The 23,262-nt window shown below is 42.1% G+C and overlaps 1 protein-coding gene across 2 annotated transcripts in view; it reads right to left on the bottom strand.

Moving 5' to 3' along the window:
* Window positions 1-4,066: 4,066 nt before the first annotated feature.
* The window catches only part of GRIA3 (glutamate ionotropic receptor AMPA type subunit 3), a 154,790-nt gene continuing 135,594 nt past the window's right edge, over window positions 4,067-23,262 (bottom strand). Inside the window, exons 14-16 of one of the 2 annotated variants that reach the window (XM_067304266.1) lie at window positions 7,996-8,110; window positions 5,312-5,570; window positions 4,067-4,339 (exon numbers count right to left, since the gene is read on the bottom strand). In XM_067304266.1, the coding sequence (XP_067160367.1) occupies window positions 5,325-5,570; window positions 7,996-8,110 (361 nt within the window). In that variant the 3' untranslated portion in view covers window positions 4,067-4,339; window positions 5,312-5,324. The remainder of the gene's footprint in view (window positions 4,340-5,311; window positions 5,571-7,995; window positions 8,111-23,262) is intronic. The other variant, XM_067304264.1, reaches the window with a different exon arrangement.

Below are 23,262 nucleotides of genomic sequence, written 5' to 3'. Positions count from 1 at the left end.
TGCTTTACCTATAAATAGGTTCATTTCACCATGTTCTTCTAAAAAGCTAATGTGCAGGTGTCATATTTAAATACCACGTTGTGACAGGGTCCCGCTCACCCTTTGAGTGGGTAGTGTTAAACCCTGAAGCACAGACCACCTGGTCCCAGAGCATCTCCCCATCATGACTGCTGTGGGGGGTAAAGATCTTCCACTTGTACTGCAAGCTTGGGTGGATCAGTAAACTTTTCTCTCCCCAAAATAACTTGGAACCTTCATCACTGTAGAACATTTGCTGTTAGAATAATCACTATATTTGTTGCGCTCACTAGAACTTGCCCCTTCCCATGCTGATTTTTTTTTTTTTTTTTTTTTTCTTTTCTTGAAGCAAAGGGTCCGGTGGTTGGACAAGGGTGGAAATGAGGGCTGTGGGCAGCACCGGCAACCACAGTGCAGGGAGTGGGAGCCCCTTGTGCCCCACGGGCAGCAGTGTTATTGGTCTGGCACAACTATGAGCAACAGCAGGTGGCTCGGGGAGTGCTGACTGTGCCACGGGTCCCAGGTGGGCTCAGCCCGCCTTTGCCACTGACGCACCATGTTCCCGTGGCCCCGCCGTAAGTGCCCATGAGCGTGCCACCCCCATCGGCCTAAGGCTGGCCCCAAGTCCAGTGAAGCACAGCACTTTTCATTAATTCAGGTTGGCTCCTTCATTTGGCCTTCCTATAGGAGTCCCCCCACCTCGCCCCAGCCCGTATAGGCTGCATAAATTACATTTTGTGTGTGCATATATTGTATCTGTTTATGTATATCGCTCTAAATGCACATAAGCCTATATGTGTGTATACATACATATGCCTATACACACATACACACACAAATATATACAAAATATTTATTATGGCCTGAAGGAGGCTGAGCAGGTGCTTGGTGAGGGGCACCCTGCGGCAAGGGGCACCTGGGCAGCCCAAGCAGAACAATCCTGACTTGCTGTTTTTAGGCCCGCAACCTGCAGGCAGGTGAAAAGCTGTGATCAATATACATGTTTTGCAAGGCAGCCTGCACCAGACTGGTTATGCCAAGTGATTTTTTTTGCTGTTGTTGTTGTTGTTTTAGCAATTTGTGTATTTCTGGACAGCTGGTTGCAGCTCACCCCTGCTGCAGCTCAGCCCCAAGCACGACTGCCTGTGGCGCGTAGGGGGCTGTTCCCGATATCCCAGGAGTGAGCACCTGTGTGCTTTGGGCACGTGGCTGCATGTCTGGCAAGGCTTCGCCGGCTGGCTGTGCTGCCTCGGAGCCAAGTGCTGCCCCAGCAGTGCGTGGTGGCCACCCGGGGCCGTGAGTTTTGGGTGCACGCTGGCTGTTTAGTATCAGCATTGCTTTGTGTGGTTTATGGTCTGTGGCGACTGTTGGAAACACAATTTTCTCAGCATTGGGATGAGGTGAATAATTTAGCGATGGGGCAATTTAGATAGTTTAGCTGGGATGTTGGACAAAGGCATTTTTTTTTTAAAGCAGTGTTAAAAACGTGGGAATTACAGGAAAATGCAGCTGTATCTTAAGCTTTTGAGGTGGGCTATTAACCTGGGTGGCTCCCTGTGCTCCAGCATTAGCGGGCAACTGCGTTTTGCTCTATCCTGGGTCCAGGTTTGGCTTCCTGAATAGCAGCCAAGCTGCTGCCCTTCCCACTGGTTTCCCAGTCATTCTTCCCTGGTGGTGCACGAGAGTGCCCGGGCGTGCAAGAGACATCCCGGCCAGGCTCGGCGGGCACATGGCCGATGAAGACATGCGCCCCTCCGGGCACGGCCTCTATGGAAACATCACTAGTCTCACTCTTTTTTTTTTTTTTTTTTTTCTTTACAATTTTATTTACAAAATGTATTAAAACTCTTTGTACAACACCTCATTAAAATGAGGCTCAGTAATTGATGCCCACACATGCAGTTTATGCTTTTACAGCCATTAGTTTGCTTGGCAATTTTTCTGCTCACTGAAGTGCAGTTTTAACGACCAAAACTAGGAACTTTTACTTAAAAAAAAAAAAAAAGGAAAAAAGGAAAAAAAAGAAAAAGGAAAGAACCCCCCCAAAACCCAAACAAAACAAAGAATAAACTTAATCCAAACAAATCCTCAAGTGACTACTGCTGAACTTCCAATAGTTCGAAGTTGGTAGCCAGAATTTGTAAGCAATCAACACGGTTTGTTTTTGTTTTACATGCAAGTTTAAAAAATATCGAACCATTTACCAAACTCCCTTCACTGGTGTGAAGCCTCCACTCTTAAAAATTGATTTGATAAACATACATTTTTTTTTATACAGCTTTTAAGAAAAATGTTTGTTTTTAATACGACTTACAACCGCACAGCTTTAGCTCTCCCTCGTTGGGGACATTATCGCATTCAGAAGTTGAAAAAAATCACAGTTTCATGAAAAAAACTCAAAAACAAAACAACATTTTTTTGTTCAATATCTTGTTAAGAATTTGAACAATAAATTATTCTCCTATGAGCTTTTAAAATGGTTTTATATTACATTTTGTTGGAAATACATATTTTTAACAAGACTTTTCCCATATAATCTTTTTCTTCTTTTTAGTCTATTAAAAGTTCAAATCTATCATCAGCAAACTAAATGCCTAAGGGTCAAACTTTGCTTTAAATGAGTTTCTTTTTTGTTGTATGTTACTGATGAAATAAAACTCTATAGTAAACTACAGAAAATACATATTGTCATATTAGAGGTAATTAGTATGCAGATATTTCATTGAACATTGAACATGTGATTGACAATATGTTTTAATTTTTTTTTGTGTTTTTCTCTTTTTTTTAAAGATGAAGTTAAGTAGTTTTCAGGCAGAGGTTCAAGGCTGAAACGCTGCTGCTCTCTAAGATGTTGGATGTGAGTAATAGCGAGCCTCTACCCTTAGCAGGACAGCTGGGAACGCACTGTGTTCCTCACGTACAAGGGACGGACACAAGTGTCCTCTCATGAGTAGCCATGAAACAAGAATTGGCAGGAGCTGATATAATATAACAGTACTAGCAATAATAATGTTAGATCGCTTAATAATACTCTGGAACTGCAGATCTAATTTGAGTACTATCCTCTTTCCTTATTTCTGTTTTAAAATGACAATTATAAAGAAGCATTAGCTGAGCACAGTGCTAGTTTTGAGAAAATTAGTGTGAAGCAGGCCTGGGAAAACTAACCTGCACTTCTCTTGCTTCATTGCTTGATATTAAACATTGAATTAAAATGCAAATGCACAGCAAGAAAAGAGATATATGGTCAGAACCTAAACAGCAAGTAGCTTTTTTTTTTTTTTTTTTAAAGCCACCCAATGTCATTTTAATAAAGCACCTGTAGGTATGCCTGATGATAGAAAAAAAGGAATGCAATATTTTCTGCCTGCACTTTAACTACCTTATCAAGAAAATTAATCTACTGATCTGGAAGCAAGACATGCAGTTCCACAAATTACTTTCTTTTGGATTTACTGATTCACAGTCATTGACCTTAACTGTTTTTAATGCACATATTCTTTTCTTCAGGTGTTACACCTTTTACTGATATACATAATTGCTCAAATTAGCTGGAGAGTTTGAAGTGGCTTGAAAAAAAACAAAATCACACCACCAGTAAGTAAATACCCAAAACATCTTGACATCAGATCATACAACTAGTGACAGGCCAGTCATTGTTCATATGCAGCAGAAATCTGAGGCTTTATAACAGGAAGAGTTTAATAATTTGATACGATCAGGGATGTTTGATGAAACTGACTGTGGTTTGCTTTTAGAACACAAGTTCATATACTGTGCAGTGGTATCAAAGAATGGCTTTTGTTCTGATTTTTTTACAAGAATTTTTTTTCACATACTAATATCTTGTCATCAGTTCTTTTTTCTATTTTCTTTTTCTTTTCTTTTCTCTTTTTTCTTTTTTCTTTTTTCTCTTCTTTTGCCTTCTTTTCTCTTTTCTTTTCCTTTTTTCTTTTCTTCTTTTTTCTCTTTTCTTTTTTCTTTTCTTTTCTTTTCTTTTCTTTTCTTTTCTTTTCTTTTCTTTTCTTTTCTTTTCCTTTCTCTTCCTTTCTCTTCTTTTCTTTTGCCTTCTTTTCTTTTCTCTTTCAAGCAAAGCAAGAATATTTCAGTGATGGTTTGCATTGTTGTGAGTCTCAGAGTCTTCCATAAGGCACTGAAGGAAAAAAAATCAGTTTTTCCTATTAAAAGTTCATTGCACCATCATCAATGTGTGTCATGCCTGACACCTTGGAGAGAGTACAACTGGCTCAGGTGGTCTGAATCCATGAAGTAGCCACATTCTCTGCTGCTTCTCCTCTTGCATGCTGTCAGAAGTGAGGATCTACAATAAAAATACAGAGTTCAATTTTTTTTTTTCCTCCGAGAGGGAGCCTTCTATTTGAAGATAATGAACCACCTTCAATAAGAAAGGAGTAAACAGCACTAGCTGTACAAAGCTTAAAAGCAGATCTTTCTGGGGTACAGCCTCTCTTCCCTCTCTTTCTGCAGTGCCCAGCCCAGGGTGCCCTTGAGCACCCTTGTAATGTAAATATTTATCCTGCTGACCCTAGCAATCTTGCTACCTTTAAACTGCGTTCCTCAGGTTTTGAAAATATCCAGTGAACTTCTCGGAAAGTATCTTGCCTAAATGGCCAAAAGACCCAGGAGAGTTCCTGAGGGGTCTCCCATCAGGATCCCGTGCTGGGAGCTTGAATGTGCTTCCAAACCGCCTACCTTGCCCAGGCCAGCAAAGCCTGGCTGGCCCTTAGGTTCAGTGAAATGAGGTCTAGGCAAAGGATACAGTTTGTGACTAACTGAGTTAACATGGCATTTTTTTAGTGATTTGGTTCTACTTCTTATACTTTAGAAATCGCTACTTCTATTGCAGAAATTTTTGGAGACTTCCTAAAAGCACTTACCTGGCCTGAATATAGCTTAAAAAAATAAATACAAGGGGAGGACGTGACAAGCAAAAGAGCTGTGAATTCTGAGTTACAGTAATATTTATAGGAATTAATGAAATACTTTGATTCAGTGAACCATTGATATCAGACCTTTGGAGAGAGGAGTTATTCACTTAGTACGAAGTTGATCATCACTGTTTGCAATATAGGTCAGCAACAAGCTTACTTCTGTTCAGGAAAGAAATTTAAATCACTTTTATATGCTGCACTGTGGAAAAGAGAGTGCCACCAGACCATATTTTGAAAGACATTTTACAGCAGTCCACTAATGCATATAACAAAATATCACTCAACAGATTAAAAAAAAAGAAGAGAAAAGAAAAAAGAAGAGGTATTTTAGTTCACTGGACCTTAATCGTACCCCTAGATTTTAACACTTTCTGTTCCGTACACGTTGTAGCCTTCTCTGTACGTAGCGTAATTCTGGGTACTGGTTGTGGGAACAGGTTTAAAGTTTTGTGTGTTCTTGGAGAGTTTCATTCGCTTGGACTCTGCCCGCGACTTGTAACAGAACTCGATTAGGGCAACCATCATGGCGAGCCCAAGGCCTCCGACAAGAATATAGAAAACCCCAGCGACATTGCTCAGGCTCAGAGCACTGGTCTTGTCCTAAGAGAAATGAACCACTTGATTAGTCTTGCTGTGAGAAGAAGACAGGTAGATAACAGGTTACTTTGCAGTTAGTCCTAGCTGGAATAACTAAACATACATACTCAGCTTTCTGATATGAAGTTCAAATTCCCTATCCCCCCTGCATCAAAATCAATCCGATTGAGAGTGATCTTACCCATTGAGTTTACACTGTCAAATTCATTTATCAGCATTATTCTCAGCTTTGTCCCTGGATAAGCTAGGGATTCGTGGCAGGAATGGCCCTGGCTCTCGCTGCCAGGTGGCCGACAAGCCGTTTGCCATGGGCTTTGCCAGGCCCTCAGCGGGCAGTGCAAACCCGCCTCTGGCTGAGCAGCGCTGGCAGCACGCAAAGGTGCCTGGCGAAGGCCCAAATAGGTGAAGCAGTGGCTATGCAAAATAACCCAGGTTTTACAGAAGGACAGTATAAAACTTAAAAAAAAAAAAAAAAAAAAAAAAAAACCCAACCACTAGACACTTGATTTTGGTGAATGTAGAGAAAATAACTGAGATGCTGCTAAACTTATCTACCTTTTTTTCAACAATTTTCAAAAAATGAATCTAGGAAGATGGTCAGTTACTTTAAGGTCGAGCAGTAGAGCCCTAGCTAAACTAGCACCTTCAATTACCAAGAGTAAGTGAGTTACTGAATAAAAACAATCATTGTAACACCAAAAAAATGCTGGCTGGGGTGTACTTTCAATACATGACAGATGGGAGAGAAGGCTTTCATTTTTAAAAATAGGATTTTGTAATCAGATTAAACAGAATTGCAACCATTTTGCTGCTGAATTGAATGGCTTGCTGCCTTTATTAGATATTGTTTGTTCAAATGTTCCTTGTTTGAGCTGTAACACAAAGAGAATCTCACTGGCTGCTGGCAAGCCAGATGCCAAACCAATCCGCAGTAAGGGTACGTACTTACTGAAAACACTTACAGATAGGCCTTGATTTACCAAAATCCCTAGGGACATCAAAACTTCCATATATTCAGAATAAAATAAGCTCTACCTTGTAAGTATCTGTGCATTTCACAGGCAGTTTAGGTAGATGCAGTTTTAGCAAACAACCCGCAATATAAACTAAAGATATTATTCATTTGCACTCTTTCAATTATATTGAATATATTGAATATTACTTCTGCAATTGCTGTGCATTCAAATTTCCTGTGATCCCAAATTTATCTTATGCAACAGCTACAAGATTGTGCCCCAAGCAAATTCCAGTCCAACTGAAATCAATGAATTTTATTATTGACTTTGATGAAGCTTGAAATGGTCTTTGAACATTAAGAAGGTGCTGCCAAATTATAATAATCTTATGTTTGAATAATTATAGAGGGTATTTCCAAAGGCAGCAGGGGAGTTAGGCACTTAGCTGTTAATGATTTCAATAGGAACTGGATTTCTCCCTCCCCTTGCTGCCATTGAAAATGTCCTTTACTCCAACAAGCCTTGCACTTCTCCACTGGTTTTCTTCTCAATGGCTCCATAAACACAAAAAAAAATCTTTCGTGTTTTTTAATGAATGGCATAAATAAATATTTCCTCTGAATTTAATGTGCAACTAGTAGGTTGATCCATCTACCATCTCACATGTGGAATTTCCACTGGGTCTACAGAATTTCTGTACTGGGAACCACTACAGGGTCGTTGGATATGTCTGGCCCTCAGTCACATATTTTTGCTGTTTTTAGATGAAAACAGCAGCAATACCAATTGTAAACAGAGAGTAAAAGTAAGGTATTAAGATTCCCCCAAAGTTACAACATATCTGGTATGGAATAGAGTAACACAGTAGCAAAATGGTTCAAAGCACAATAAAAAGAACATCCAGTATTTATGGAATGAGTTACCAATAGTATTTCTAAATTTGTTGGTTTTTTTTTTAATCAAAAAACATTTAAACTAAATTGGAAAATGGGGCAGGAAGGATGTTTCTTGCTTATCATGGTGATGTCTGTCCTGAAATTGTCCACCCTTAACAAGCATGCGATTATTTTCCAAACTGACGTATAGAGCTCTAACTTACAATTTTGAAAGAAAAATGTATGTGTTCAATAAAACTATAAATTAAAAAAGGATGCCGGACTAAATAACACACATCATTGACTGTAATGAAACTTGCAAATTTAAATGAAGACACCAGTTTTGAGGGCTTTTTGGGAATTCTTTTTCCATGTTTTTCTAGCAAAATATTCAAGTAGTAAAACATACTTACAACTAAAATCTGTTACTGTAAAAGAAAAATGCTGTCATGTTTGGAGACTTAATTATTTTTTCTATTCTTTTCTTTCAACCTTCAAAATGTAAATATTAACTTTTGAAAGCCATTTTTTTGTATAAACAAACAGTGGGTCAAAATGTGATTTCTAATCAGTACAAAAAGACCTTCAGCGACTGACCTTACTTCCGGAGTCCTTGGCTCCACATTCACCCTTATCGTACCACCATTTGTTTTTCAGCTTGTCTAAGATGCCTTGTTCACTGAGTTTCAATACTGCAAGGTTTACAGGAGTTCTTCACGTGGGAAATAACATAAATAACATTATATTATGTTATTTTATGTTATTCAAGCTTTAAACTACTTTAAAACTATACAAAGCGATAAAGCAGGGTTCCTGGCCACAAAGTATTTACACTGCAGGCAACTGGATCATCCCCTTAAGTTAATGCTAGAGCAACGCTATATTACCAGGTCCTGCCCATATCGCTTTGAGTAATCGGCACTCACTGTTAAATGAAGATAGTAGAAACAAAGCAACTCCAATTTCCCATTTTTGTAGAATCGCAGGCGGTTCACAGTAGCTTTATGAGCTGGTAGGAGTTTGATCCAGCAGGACCTTGTATTGCACTAACAGACAGCAACCCCAGAAGGAGCAGTTGTGGCGGCCTTGTGGCGGCAGCCCGTGGCCTGGGCAGCCCTGCGACACAGCTGGTGCCGTGTGGGACCGGCCCCTTGGGTACAGCACCCACTGGGGATCCCGCATGCTCGCAGGACGTGCAAAGCAAAACCACCCAGGCTGAATGCCAGGGAGGGTTGCACCTTACACCAGCAGAGAGGGGCATTTTGCCAACCATCACCACTTGTTCCCTTTCACACCTTCAAGCAGTTCCTGCAACTTTTCAGCTGCACCATGATGTGTTACAGCAAATGTGAACAACTGGCACCCCCCCGCCTTACTCTGCAGGCAACACGCAGGTGGACATTTTTTTCCCCTTAGAATTGCTGCATCCTGAACACTGCATGGTCTAGGGAACTACAGCAGTAAATAACCGAATGAAGACCTTAAAAGAAAGAAATCAGTGAACTTGGAAACTATGGGTTAAGCTGTGCAGCGTGTGAAATGTTGGCAGGAGAAAGGGAGCTGGTGATTCTGCTGCTGCTAAGAGACTGCAAGCCCACATCAGGGCTAAGGCTGCTGTGTGCTCTTGGGCTGTTTGAATAAATAAGATTTACCCTGAAGACTCAGAACAGTTTTGGCACATATTTCTGTGAGTTCAGGCCCCCTCCCCACCTCCTTGGGGCTGCACAGGGCCATGTGAGCCCTTGCATGAGCTGGGCGCCACTGTGGGCTGTGGGTGCTGCTGCCACTGGCCACTTGCGAGGCGCTGATGTGTGAGGAGAGTTGGAGAAATTTTGGGAGGCAGGGACCAGCGGGATGGTGGTGGCACCTGTATAGCAATTTCAGCTCCGGGCTTGCCGTGTGCCTTCCCTGTGGGAAAGCTGCACGAGAGGCGAAGCAGCCATCCTGGCGCCCATCCCAGGCTATGTTTTGTGCATGACTGTCACCCTGCTGAGCACCACACACAAGCCAGGGCCATAAGTGCTGCCGTGGGGCTCATGAGCTGCAAGAACGCCTGTGCCACGGATGGATGACACGCTTTGAGGTACAGGCTAAGACAGCATTTTGTTATTTATGGTTCTTTTTTGTGTAACTTCATTTCCAACTTCATGATCAAGAATTAACTTCTGTTTATGGGACTAAGCTTGTCTGGCTGTCCGTGAAGTGTGATGGTGGGATTCTCACCTGGGATGTGGTGGTGGTGTCTCACCATGGAGCATGGTGGTGGGGGTCTCACCTTGGCACCGTGGTGGTAGGGTCTTGAGTGTGGTGCTGGAGTCTCATCTTGGAGCACAGTAGTGGGGATCTCACCTTGGAGCACAATGGTGGGGTCTTGCCTTGGATGTGGTGGTGGGGTCTCACCTTGGCAGTGTGATGGTGGTGGGTCTCATCTTGGATGTGCTGGTGGGGTCGCCATCTTTGCAGCATGGTGGTGGGGTCTCACCTTGGCAGCGCTCACAGGCATTGCAGTGTCCCTTCTGCAGGGTGAATGAATGCCAGGCAGGCAGACAAGCCCAGGGTGCTGGCAGGCAAGTTGAGGAATTCAGTAACATCTCAGGGTTTTTTGCAGGCCATTTTAGTGACATGGATTCACTTCAGTAATGACAGCTTGGGTTCCTTCTTGGGTTCTGCCCAACAAGATCCTCTTCTTCTTCATTGCCCCTGATGAGACAGACTTTTTCCATTGAGATACAGGCTGTCAGCAAACATACCTACCACTGCATTGTGTCATTAAGTACTGTTTAATTCCTATATGTATTTGTTTGAAGGAGAAAAATAACCACGCTTTGAGAGTTCCTGAGCTACCTAATGCAGAGGCTGCAATTGGTGTGACCTGGTGTGGCCTTTAACCGGGTTCACATGGCAAAAGCAGGAGTCAGTGGAAATTCTCATCTATGCAGTGCGAGATGATGCTGTACCCCAGGCTGTCCGAGCCTCCCTAGACCCCACGACTGGCAATGGCAGCCCATGGGTGCAGCAAGAGCTTTCTGAGCTTTCCTGGCCTGCCAGGCAGAGGCAGGGCTGCTCCCTGTGTTTTGCACAGAGCTGGTTTTGATATTTGCCAATATTTTATTTTTGCAAAATTGCTGTTTTTAAGCAGCAGCTGTAATCTCATTAACTCTCAGTCAGGGAAGCCTGTGCGTGTTCAGCTGGGCACGGTGGTGACAAGCCTCATGAGAGATGACGTTTGCTCTCAGCTCCAACACAGCACTCGCAGAACCCCTCAACTAACAGCGTAATGAAAAGCCAGCTGCATCGCAGCTTTCTGTCTGCAGCCAGGTACAGGTAGTGTTATGACCCATCAGAGGCATCAAAATGAGCGCCACAGATGGGTGCTGCAAGTCTGGGGGCAGACCTGATGCAGGGACCCCCTACGCCACACGAGGGTTTTGCCTCCTGGGAGCCAGCCAGGCATTGGCCAAGGCAGCTCCCGCGAGGGGCTCCAGCTCCGCACCCCTTCCCATGCAGCTGCCATGTGATGGGGACCCCGGGGGCACGTGGGCGAGGGTGCTACAAGAGGCTATGCATTATTTGGGCTATTGCAATGCAAGTCAGTGAAAGCTGAGTGCCTTTATTCCCACCGTTACAAGCCCCAGCAGAAAGAGCAGGGTAGATTATTGCTTAGAGAACAGCTCTCTAATTTTAAAATTCATTTTAAAACTATCCAGTTTGAGAGATTTTATGCAATACATCTCTCCACTTTGAAAAGCATTATGCAGTTGAGAATACACAAACAATAGAGAGAAGGTTATAAACACCTTTTCTGCTATCTGCATATTTTATTGTGCAAATTTTCCCCTCCCCCCAGTCCTATTCCAAACACTATTTTTAATTTGCATGTCTTTATAAAACCCATATGGAGTACAAAGAATTTGCATAACATCCAATACATTATAGATTAGCTTTCACAACACTATACAGTATTGGGAAATGAGGAAGCTTAACATGCTAATTAGGGTACTTTTTTTTTTTTAAGCCAAGATTGTAGTTAATTGTGCACATGCAAGTGCCAAAAAAAAGTAAACTAAAATTATCTTAACTAAACAGATGGGAATTTGCCTAAACCAAGGTTTTCAATATAGTTTGTCAGGTCCCTTTTTGTCATGTGACCTGCTGAAATAACTAGTTCTGTGTATCAAAGCTGAGCAATGATTTGTTCTCATCCTCCTTGTCTCTATGAGTATGGAAAGCAGTGCAGGACTGGGAATACAAGTTCAGAGGAGTCTGCCTGTGTGCTCCAGGCCCACATTTCTTTTAGACAGCTGAGCCGTCATCATGACGGGGTATTCATGAGCCATGGGAGTTGTAAGTAATTCTGCTAGTCATGGATACTGACTTTATGCAGATGTTATGAGATGGGCAGATCATATAATATGTGCGTAAGGAGGGAATACAGGAGGAAAGTTTGAAATGAAGTAGTTTCTGGTGCAAGCGTTTGTCTTCCTCTGCACAAGCCTATTCCTGCTCCCATTTGCTCTCCTCCCACGCAGGCAGGCAGTGCCTTGGTCGCTCACCTGTGCAAGTGTCTGGGTCCCTTGACTCTGCTATTTTGCTGGCACTGCCTGGGCAGCCTGGATGAATAGTGTGGACCTGGGTGAAGGGCACTCCTAATGTGCTAGAAAAGGCACTAATTTGTGCTTCACAGATGGAGCACAAAATGCAGCCAGACCATATAACTTGAAGATTCAAATCTAGGGAAATGGTTCAAATAACCTAATACTGACTAATACTGTCCCTATGGGCAAATTAACCCATTTGCTGTGGTTGATTTATTTAAGAATGGAATGACTCTAGGAAGATTGGTGCCTACCTATTCTCACAGTCTTCGCTTTATTAAAGAAGTCTCCTGAAAACATTACTTTACATCTGGGGAAGAGAAATTTTTTTAATCAGTGTTTCAGCCCTTTGCTTTCTCTGTTCCTCTGCGGGAAGACCCCACATGTGCTGGCAGTGTTACCTTTCCCTCTTTGGCTACCAGTTACTGCTAGAAAGCAAGGGGTGGCAGGATTTTTTTCCAAGTGCAGCCTGGCATGACCTCAAGGGGCTGATTTCCCTTTGCCTGTGCTGCACATTGCCCCAGAGTGGTACGCACATATGTCTCCTTACGTCAGAAAAGGGACCCCGGGCTACCACCCTTCGCCTGCCCGCACTGGTCGATCCCAGGTGAAAGGATGGGGCTCAGAGCAAACCAGTTTCCAAAAAATGCTGTGCATTCACTCATTAAAATCAAGCCCTTGAAATAAGTCCCCAAAGCTTCCAGTTAAGTCAAAAAATCTTTGCCACCGTTCCTGCTAAATGTAGGGATCTCTATAGCATTTCCTTGTTATGAAGGTGATCTTGCATAAAATATAGCACTGATTTCAGGTTGAGTATGTCCCCCCATGCTTATGCATGAGATGATCCCTCAGAAGAAAGCTGCTTTTTTCAGTGTTAGCTGAATATTTCCATCTATGCCATTTTAATGTGGAAAAGAGGAAATACAATGACCCAGAGCACATCTGTTCTACATTCTTATTTCTCTTCATCAAACTTTTACCCTGTCTGAGGGATTTCTTGTCCTGTCTCCTCTTGCCACAGTAGCTGAAGAGCAGTTTCAGGTTAGTTGAAGTACTTCTTTCTCCTTGAAGAAAATTGAGGTCATTATGATTTTTCTTTCTGGACAGAATTATTTCAAAGTAGAGGAAAAGTAAATTAATTGTCAAAGAAATAGCTCTTTATCAGTCCCAAGTGTTAAAAGGTATAACTTATGCTCCTCCCAAATTATAACAGGTTTTTTATTTCATTAATGACCGCTTAGGTTCATTTTCATGATTTCACTTGCACCTACACAACATAGATACTCCAGCACAGAGATTTGATTTAGTGACCTCTCTCCAGCTCCTACAAGTTTAAGGAAGACACTTGACAGTGTGAAGTTCCACTTAAAACCGCGAAGGCCGGCGCTTTGATTTCCGTTACTATCACGTTTATGTGCCAGCGCTGTAAACAGTCCACTTAGCTGAATAGATGCTGACCACAGCTGAAGAGCCGGAGCAGGTTCTTGGAAGAAGTGCTGTTCATTTATCAAAAGAACATGCAGTTCACAAATCTTGCCAGAAAAGCTCCATTTTCCAGTAACGAGAGATCAGGCATCCTGATGGCAACTGCTCCGCAGTAGCCTGCCATATGTAGCCGCTCCCTGTCCGTCCATCCATCCGTCTCCTGGCCATGGCAGAGGCTGCACTTCCAGCACCTCACCCTGTAATCCTTAGGCTTTCGTCAGCTGCCCGTAACCAGTGCTTGAGTGGCATTCATGCTATTCAATGCAAACTTCAGGCAATACCACAGTTACGTTTATTACTTGCAATCAGCAAAGATTTAAGTGGCAATTGGAGCAGCTTTGGATAAATCATATCCCATTCTATACTCTAATGAATGTAATATAAATGTTATACCCAAAAATGCTCATTGCCAAGGAGAGCAAATGAACACTGCAGATAGCACATTGTTCCCCTCAAAGCAGATGAAACATCAGAATTAATTTAGAATTTTTATGCACAATCTTTCAGAAAAAGAGAGCTGCACAAAAAAGGCATAGCAATTAAGGCTCCTTAAAGCACTAATTAAAGGGTTCCTTGAGCTGAAGCTCACAGGGGTAGGTGGGCGAATGGCTTCCCTGAGCCCCTTAGGAAGGTGGCTGAGTGAGGACTGACTTTGCACCTTCTGCCCTTGGGGTTTTACAGACGATGAGCTGGGCTTAGTCCTCCACCCATCATCAGTCAGTTCCTGATGTTTTGTAAAGTATTTGGTGCACAGAATACAGGGTTGTATTTTGTCAGCACTGTTGCTTGCAGCATCTTTCTGGGGGTAGGGTGTGAAGAAATCACCCAAAAGCTTGAAGGAAGCCCAGAATCACACCACCAATGAGACCTCTACACTGGTCTTGAAAGCTTCCTTTTTCCACTTGGGCCCTGAGCTAGAGGCTCAGGAGAAGAGGCAAAAGGTTCCAGAAAAGAGCAGCTCCCTTCCACAGCCTGAGAGACAGGAGACATGGCTCCCTTCAGCTCCAGAGCTGGATGCGAAGGCGATGGGGTTTGCCGAGGAAATGGAAGTGCTGACAAAGACGATAGTCGCACTCGCTGGTTCCATAGGGAAATGCAAGAGCACAATATGCCACTGTCAACACAGTGGGTGTGGAAAGCTAATGGCAGGGCCTGGATTTCTTTTTGCCCCAAATCTTTTTTCACCCTCTCAGTCAGCAGGAAAAAAAAGGAAGTACAGCTTTAACTAAAGTACCTAAAATAAAGAAAAACTTCACAGTGCTGTAATGCAATGACCAGCATGATGAAGCCTGCCAAGGTGGCGTTGATGCTGAAAGGAATTACTGGCTTTCCTGGAGAGCCACTCGTCCACACTTCACTACGTACTTGAAATCTGGGCCAGCACAATTCTGCAGATTGCCTGTAACAGGACTATTAATAAGCAAAAATCAAGACAAACCAACTGCTCAGCGGAGGTTTGAGGGGGTAGAAAAGGGGGTTGAGAGCCAGAAGGGCCCTCAGCCCCACGGCTCCGGTGAGCCGGCCTCCGCATGGGGGAAAGGGCTGCCGGTGCGCTACAAGACCTGGGTGCCCGTGTCCAAGGCGCTGGGCTGGAAGGAATGTTTGCTGTCTGACATAGAGACACAAAGTTAACTTGATGAAGCTAAGAAATTTGGCCAGTGGCAACGGGGCTCCTTGTCACAAGGCAGATGGCAGCTCGCCCCGAACTCATGGTGCACGTGGCCAGCAGCAACACTGCCCACTGCAAACAGCTCTGCCTAAAGGGCAAAAGCTGTAACTTCCCAATATACTGATTGCCACATTTTCCACACTGGGAAATCTGAATAGTCACTAACATGCCCTTTCTTTTTCTTCTCAAAACTACAACACTACAAACCAGATAATGCTGATTGGAGAAGTCCTGTGAAAGCACACAGGCATATCACTAGGGATGCGGTATTTACAGAAAAGCTGTTTGTGCTGTAATGTACCCTGGCACTGGCCATTAGGGGTACATTAGGGTAGGCAAAACCAGAGTCAAAGGCACCCTTGGGCTCTGGCTGCATCACGCTGCAACACTGCAGAACAGCTGTAAATTTGGTTTAATATCTGGCTCAGCCAGATTTATGACTGATTTGTGGTATCAGAGCAAAGCAAAGCCACAGGAGGTTTCTGGCAAATTGAGCCCTCTGAAGATTGCTAGATTAATGAATAGTGACGTCCTCTCTCTGAGTTAACATGCAGCACTTGCAAAGCAAGAGAAACCGTGATCAAGGGCTACATCCTTTGCAAAGGGCTCATCACTCCCCCCTGGAAATCTCAGTGACATGAACGAGGATAAAGTGCATGATTGTATCAGGTCTCTATTAGTACATTATAAAATGTTTTGAATTTTATTTTTAATCTTGGGTATTTTTACCTAATCCCTTTAATTTAGGAATTTGAAATATTTAGAGTGCTCTAACCTGTACAGCATGAATTATTCTCTTGATCCTTATGGCCATTTTTCTCTTGTTCCTTATGACCAAAGCTGTCCTTGCTGGCTTAAGCATTACTGCAATTGCTGATTTCAACACAACCGAACTAATAAAGTTGCAACATCAAAGAGTCTAGACATTAAATGTTTAGGTTTCTTATATGCTGCTCATAATGACAGAGAAAAGGGAAGTGAAATAAGGTGCAAACAAACAAGCATTTTTTAATTCAAAAAGCTTTAAGTCCATTAGGGTAAAACTACTGAAAACACTGAATTAATTGTTCCTGTTGGTATCACTGGCAAATATCCAGTGACCTCAGGGGAAGCAGAGTATGAAGCTTGTTGCAACATGTGTGAAGTTGTACCTCCTACCGTGACCTGAAAGGTAAATATCTGAAGGGGACAGGGAAAACTTCCCCAAATTATTGCACCATTTTTACAGAGATTGCAGTCCCATACCTCCAGCCCTGCAGAGAAACCCCTCAACACCACACATTATGTCAAATCATGAGCGTTGCTGTTCAGCCATGAAGTTACGAAAGGAGGTTAATAATGAGGCCTTTAACTCTGCTCACCATAACTCACATCCCCAAACCAACGGCACTGGCGCGCTGCAGCAAAGGATGTTGCACAATGTAGTAGTCAGGATTGAGCACTCTGTTCAACCTGACAGGATACCATAAAAAAAATCCAACTAACAACCATCTTGATATCATTAAAATATAAAGACAGAAACAATCCTGGAAGAGATACCAAATCCAACATTACCCTCTGGAGGACATTGCTAGAGGTTAAAGATCAGTCTAAATCAAATAAGGCACTTTATCCCCTCAAGCTCTATAAATCCCAGTCTCATCTGTAACTATTGAATGGACTTTTTGTCAGATCTTGTTACTGAAATAACTTCTGACTAGCCACAAAACCTTAGGGTAAATGTATTGTCCAAGTGCTCTGCTCTCTCCTAGATCAGAGCATCTCAAGCTATGTCCTGTCATAATTTACCAATTTAGCAATGCCTCCATTCCATAAATTCATGTTTGTTATGCATCTAAACATATGGAACAGGGAAGATATAGGATGGAAACTGGCCTATTATTAAAATTCACTATGTTTGTTAAAAGATTAAAGTTACACCATACTCCATGCAGGAGTGACGAGAGCCCTGAAAATGCTTGTCTAAGGAAATACAGCCACTCACTATTCTTATTTGTTACCTTTGTCTCAAATAGTGATCTTCAGAATTTCACACTGAACATATTTGTTAAAAATCACAAGACGTTTCTTTTTTAAAAACTGAACACTGTTGCACCATTTCAGACCATCTTTTTTTTTTCTGCCCTGTGTTAACCAGCAACTGCACATCTACAACATTTAACGTTTTAGGGATTGAAATGCTTCATGGATGAGCAGAGGAAGGGATAAAAAGCGAAAGCCATCTAATTCGAAAACACAAAGAGCTTTTAAACTGAGAAGATTAAAACCAGGCACCTCAACCCCCGTATATCCTGACAGTGTGAAATCTTCTGGTAGAAGGACATTGTTTTTTTCTATAGCGCATCCAGAAATGATTCCCTTTCCCCCCCTCAAGGTGTTGAGGCCTTACTTGTTGGCGAGCAGCTTCCCATGTGAGGGACTGCAGCGTGCTGCTCAGCCTGCCTGGCCACAGTTAATAATATCTCTTAATGACAGCTGACTTGTGACTTCTAAATATTTCATGGAGGTTGCTGTATGCTTTGCCTGTTTTGGGCATCTCAGAATGGAATGGTGTCACAGGATGACAAAAATCCTGTCTATGGATTAGCAAACAAAACATATATATATATATATATTTTTAATGCTGTCATATTGCCAGCAACAGCGCTAGTAAATGCAGGAGGTGAATACAGGTAGTGTCTTCATCTGTCATAGTTACATGGAGTGCAGCGGGTGCCCGTTGGTTTATGAGGACTGCTTCTATTTAAAGGACATTAGTGACCCCTGTATTGGCAAACTTGCTCTTAATTCTGCTCTGATAGCACTTGTTTGTAAATACGGGGCTTTGCAAAAGGTGATCAACACAGATTTTGCAATGGCCATTTGAAAGCTATGCAAATGATCTATCAGGGGATGGGTTTCTTTAGTTATTGCTAAGTATTTAGGAGCTACAAGCTCAAGTTTCCATAACAAAAGAACTTAATTTTAATCTTATTATGTTTTTCCATAAATAGTGTTCTTTTGGGCAGTTCAAGGTTTCTTGTATTGTTTTTTAGATGCAGGCTGGAGCAACTGTTGTGTCCTTGTGGAATCTGCGGGTTTTTTTCACAGCAGCAACCAGGTATGCATTTTAAAAATCAGTTTTTAACTGATGCTGTATTTGCTGTAACATGGAAGACATACACAGATGCACAATGTGAATATAATACCCCCCCACACTCTAAATACACCTGCGCAAAGTCAGATGAGTTACCAGCTGAGACTGCAAGTTTCTCTACTCTTTGTAGAGAGTTTGCAGCCAGTGTCTGGCAGCAGCAACTGTCTCTAGGAAAATATATTTATATGTTTCATAAACATACCTCCAACAAATTAAATGCTATTCTAACAGGATTATAATTTAATAGAAGTGCCAAGTGCTAATGCAATAATACATGCATATCGGATTAGGGAATGCAAGCCATAACAAGTCATTGTAGTTCATTTATAACAGTGCCTGTGACTTGTGATGTGGCGAGAGGGTGGAAGCAAGAACAACCCAAACAGAAGGGCAGAGCAGGGAGGGCCAGATGGCTAAAGTCGTGCTAAAACCTACCTCATCTGAAACAGCAACAAGGTATCTTCCCTGTCTTTACCTGCATCTTTCCTAAGCTGGATGGATATGAGCAAGAGACTCAACTTACCTTGCATGCGGGCTATCCCCTCACCTTCTCTTTCTCTTGCCTCTAGAAACATCCATTTTTTCCCCCTGTCTTCTATGATTTATTTTTCCTCTCAGGATGGTTCTTCTGAGCCTCCTGCTCTCTGGTCCTCAGCAGGCTGCAGATAGGTGCTGCTTAGTCCGACGGGCACACAAGGCACTCGGGGAATAGCTATGCTGGTGGCATAAGGCTACAGGTGTCCAAACCATGCCTGCAGTGCAGGTGCGCAGAGCCACGTCACAGAGTCCACCAGGATTAACAGCGGTGCCTGCTCACATGGGAGCTTAACGCTGAAACTTAGAACTACTTTGAAGAAGAAGAACAAAGGCAGTTATTCTCCCTTTGTATTTTAAGTGACAGTAGTTACCATTAAAATGGAAATATCCAAGTCTGAAACCCCAATAAAGTGTTCAAAGTAAGGGCCCTGCTCCTATCACTGGGATATGCTCGTTTTCCATTTTCCTTTTTCCAGTCCCAAGGAGGCTTGCCTCAGCTCTTCCCATACTGATGCTTATATTGCAGGATAAATGACTCATGCAAGCAAATTATGGAAAATAATTGTTAATCACCACAAGTCTTACCAGAATGAATACATAAGTCACATCTTTTCTTTTGAATTTCTTGTGGCCATAGAGGCAGTACATATTGCCGTTGTATGAGGCTCAACCCTACCACAGTGAACACGGCACAAACTCTTTTCCTCGCGGGCTCAGGTCCTGCTCTGTCAAGAGAGCAAAGCTGATCCTCAGGATAATTATGCCGAAAGGTTACGAAAGCAAAATAAAACAGTTCCTAGTTCTTAGGTGCAAGGCACCATTTTCCAAAAGCTGCTTCCCAGGCTGCATGAAATGCTTTTCCTCAATTGGGGTTCTGAGCCTCCTAGTTACATTCGTAGTAAAAGAACCTCCAATGATCTGCACAAGAGCATATGCGTTTTATGCAAATCAAAGCAGGCTTTCTGCTCTTCTTGGCAGTACTCTAAATGAGATGCTCTGATGAACTCTTAGAGTGGTAAGACTTCATTATTGGTACAAAACATACACAATGTTATCCCTACTAGGCTATAAAATAACTTCTGTCAATTAAACAAATATTTTGATGTCTTCCTTTTAAAGTATTATTTTGCTTTGTCACTAATTTGCACAATACAATGATTTTATGTTACTTTTCTAGCTCTGAGCATGAATTAGCTCTGTGCTACTATCACTGGCTCTAATCAGCCATTTTATCCTTTTTCCAGCTCATAACCCAGGCCTATAGAATGGGTGGCAAGTAAATTCATGCTGATGAACATAATTTCAAATAAATTGCTCAAATAAATTGTGTTGCATGTTTTTAAGATAGTCATTTCCCCAAATGTTCTCTTTAAAGCATAACATGTTTGGCAGTGGTGCTCTTTAGATGTCAGGTATCATCTACAATAATGTGTAACAGATTTCTTCTAAAAATATGCCACTTAAAAATTATGCTGCAAATGCTAACTAACTGCTGTGCTGCAAATATATCAAAGCAAAACAGCACAGAGAAATGGGGGAACAAATCCCATCTGCTAATGGCCACATTCACAGCTCAGAAGGGCTTGAGAATCTGATGCTTTATGAAGTATGGTTCTGAGGGCACAGTTTAACTAGCACTCTGGAAAAATAATTCTGTGATTAAAAAGAAACAACTGAAAAATTAAGTAGTTTTACATGAAGCATCACTTCACAGATGTACTCTGAAAGAGAGATCAGCCTAAAAAAGAATATATTAAAGAAATTGAGTCAAATAATTAACAAGGACACTTGGCATATGAAGCTGGCTAGATGCTAAATTTAAACAATTTCCTTCTACGTTAGTTGTCATTACATGTTGCCATGAAGGTATGAGAATACAAAAAAAAAAAAAAGTATGAGCAGAAGAACTTTAGAAATTTATCTTAGCAGAAAATTGTTCCTATGCAACTGAATAATTAGTTTCACTTAAGTCGCTCATCCTGCTACCTTCATCTACATTGTGTTTTGTCTACTTGTTAAATTCCTATTCAGCTATCACTCAGCTCTGAGATGATAGGATTGTGCAGCAAACAAAATAATTGGTTTCCAAGCTGGTAAAATGCTGTAACAATTTTCTGGAATATTTATATTTATTTTTTTTAAATAACTGCTACTCTGCATTATCTCACAATTGAGAACTCAACTCACGCATTAACAGGTTTTTGAATATTGTGTAATTTTGCCATGAATCCAATGATGAAACAAAGTTCATGTTCATTTAAGAGAGCTAAGTGAACACAATTTGATGTGCATACCAGGATGTCAGCAACAGTATTATTACGTATCACATGAGAATTACGTATGGCTGGAGCAATACTTCAGTCTTCTTAAAGACTGCCACTGAAATTTGGGAACCGCCTTCCCCGGTGCAGCACTGACCATAGCAAGACACTCTAGGGCAGATTGTTACCTTCTGCGACATCCTAGAGCTGACACGTGCTGACATTAAGGGAAATACAACATATGTCAGCTGAGGCACTTTAAACTTATTTCATAATAATAATACAGTCTCTTAGCTTAAATTACAAGTGGCCCATGTGAGTTTTGGATGTGCATATGACTAACCTTACACAGTTTGCATAATGGAATGGACTAGATGGAAAAAACTTACAGCAGGTCAATTTAATACCTTTTCTTTGTCCTACTGTAAGACTCAAAGTCCTGGTAACACTTCAAGTCATGGTGTAATTTTCCAATGGCAGTGAACATATGGAAACAAGGGATGATGCCACCGCACCACCTCCGAATCACTGGTTCCCAAACACGGGGAAACCACATGCTAACCAGCAGGGAGGACGAGCAGGGGAGAGTTTTCTGTGTGACCAGATCTGTCATGGCACAATGATGGGCACAGGCAAACAGGTCGCATACTCACCTCTGGTTTTCAACACAAGCTAGAATAACAGATCTCACAGAGAAATTCAGCTTAGGAAGTTGGCACCATCAGTCTGTAATGGTTCAAACCTGTACACAGCTCAGGAAGTAGGAAAGGGCTGATTACAAAGTCAGGGCAGCTGACTCCCAAGGCTGGGCCTCTACTGGATAAGCTAAGAGAGGTGGTCTATCAGCTTAACCGGTAGAGAGAGCGCTCCCCTGAGTGAGTAATGTGCCACAATGATACAAATTCTGCATCATGCACTTTCAACACCCAGTCCTTCTGGGCCACTGATTCAATTTTCCTTAAGTACCGTCTCCTTAAGGGAAAAGGAAAAAAAAAAAAGAACAGTTTTAAAGTGACTCCTCTGAAGTACTCTATAAATAAAGCCATGTTCATATAAACAATTAACTGCAGAGATGTGAGTGGGATAAGACTATGAAGGGAACTTAGGCTTCAGGTGGGAGGAAGAGGAGGAGTGTGGAGGCAAGCGAGGGTGACTGTGTGCCAAGTGCTGGCATACACAGGGAGGCGACAGCCCTGCCACGAGGCTCAGGCACAGCCCGAACTCGGCTTTCCCAGCTGATGTTGTCAGCGGACGCTGCTGGGAAAGCATCCCTCTTTCTATGCTAATGCCATGGAATTGAGCCTACTTCTGCTACCTCAGAAGAAAAGCAATTTTATAATAAAGAAACCTTTGATTTATGACATCTCTAGAAATACCAACTAGCCCCTTTCCCCGCCTTTCCCTCCTTTAGGCTTCTGCAGATTTTTCTCCCCCCAAGGAAGCTCCTTCTCTGACCCACATTCTGCTCCCTGGCGGCTCATGCTGCCTGAGCAATAAACCCCCGATAATTGACGTTTATAGCTGGAACAAACAAGCAGTCCTTTATCACAGCATGGTACAACAAACTGCAGAAAGACAGGGCTTTGTGATTTACAGATTAAAATAGTGAAACAAGCGTCATCAAATTTGTTCTTCCCTCTTCGCTGGGTAGTTTATCATGGCATACCTGACTCTGCCCTCAACATTTACTGAACAGGGCTGAGTGCTTATTAATAGAGAGTATTACTCTTCTTAAAAGGTCTTTCAGCACATGCAAAAATAGAAGGATGACCCTGCCCTAACTGCGACCATTTTTTAAATCCTTTTTAGCTTCCTTAGGGCTGTAAGCATAAGTTGGCTGGGTTTAATCCAATGAACTTAAAGCAATGCAGTTCATTGAAACTGCTTTGTACAAAGAATTTTCTTTCATGGAGGCAGTATTAGGCAATACAGTGCTGGATCCCAAGAGAATATTAAACATTTAATATACTGGCAAGTATAACATTATATAAAAATGTTGCATGAAGGATGAGCAGCAGAGCTAAAAAGCATATAAAAACCTCACACTCTCCTCCAAGCTGCTGCTGAGCACTGCAGAACTCCAATTATTAAATAAACCTGAATTTGAGGTCTTTTCTTTCCTTTTATGCAGCTTTTTGCTAATATCAGAGATGAGTAACAGTAATTTCCTAACTAGTCAGC

Source organism: Apteryx mantelli, chromosome 13 (genome assembly GCF_036417845.1).
Source record: "Apteryx mantelli isolate bAptMan1 chromosome 13, bAptMan1.hap1, whole genome shotgun sequence".
Taxonomy (NCBI): domain Eukaryota; kingdom Metazoa; phylum Chordata; class Aves; order Apterygiformes; family Apterygidae; genus Apteryx; species Apteryx mantelli.
This window is presented reverse-complemented; position numbering and strand designations above follow the sequence as displayed.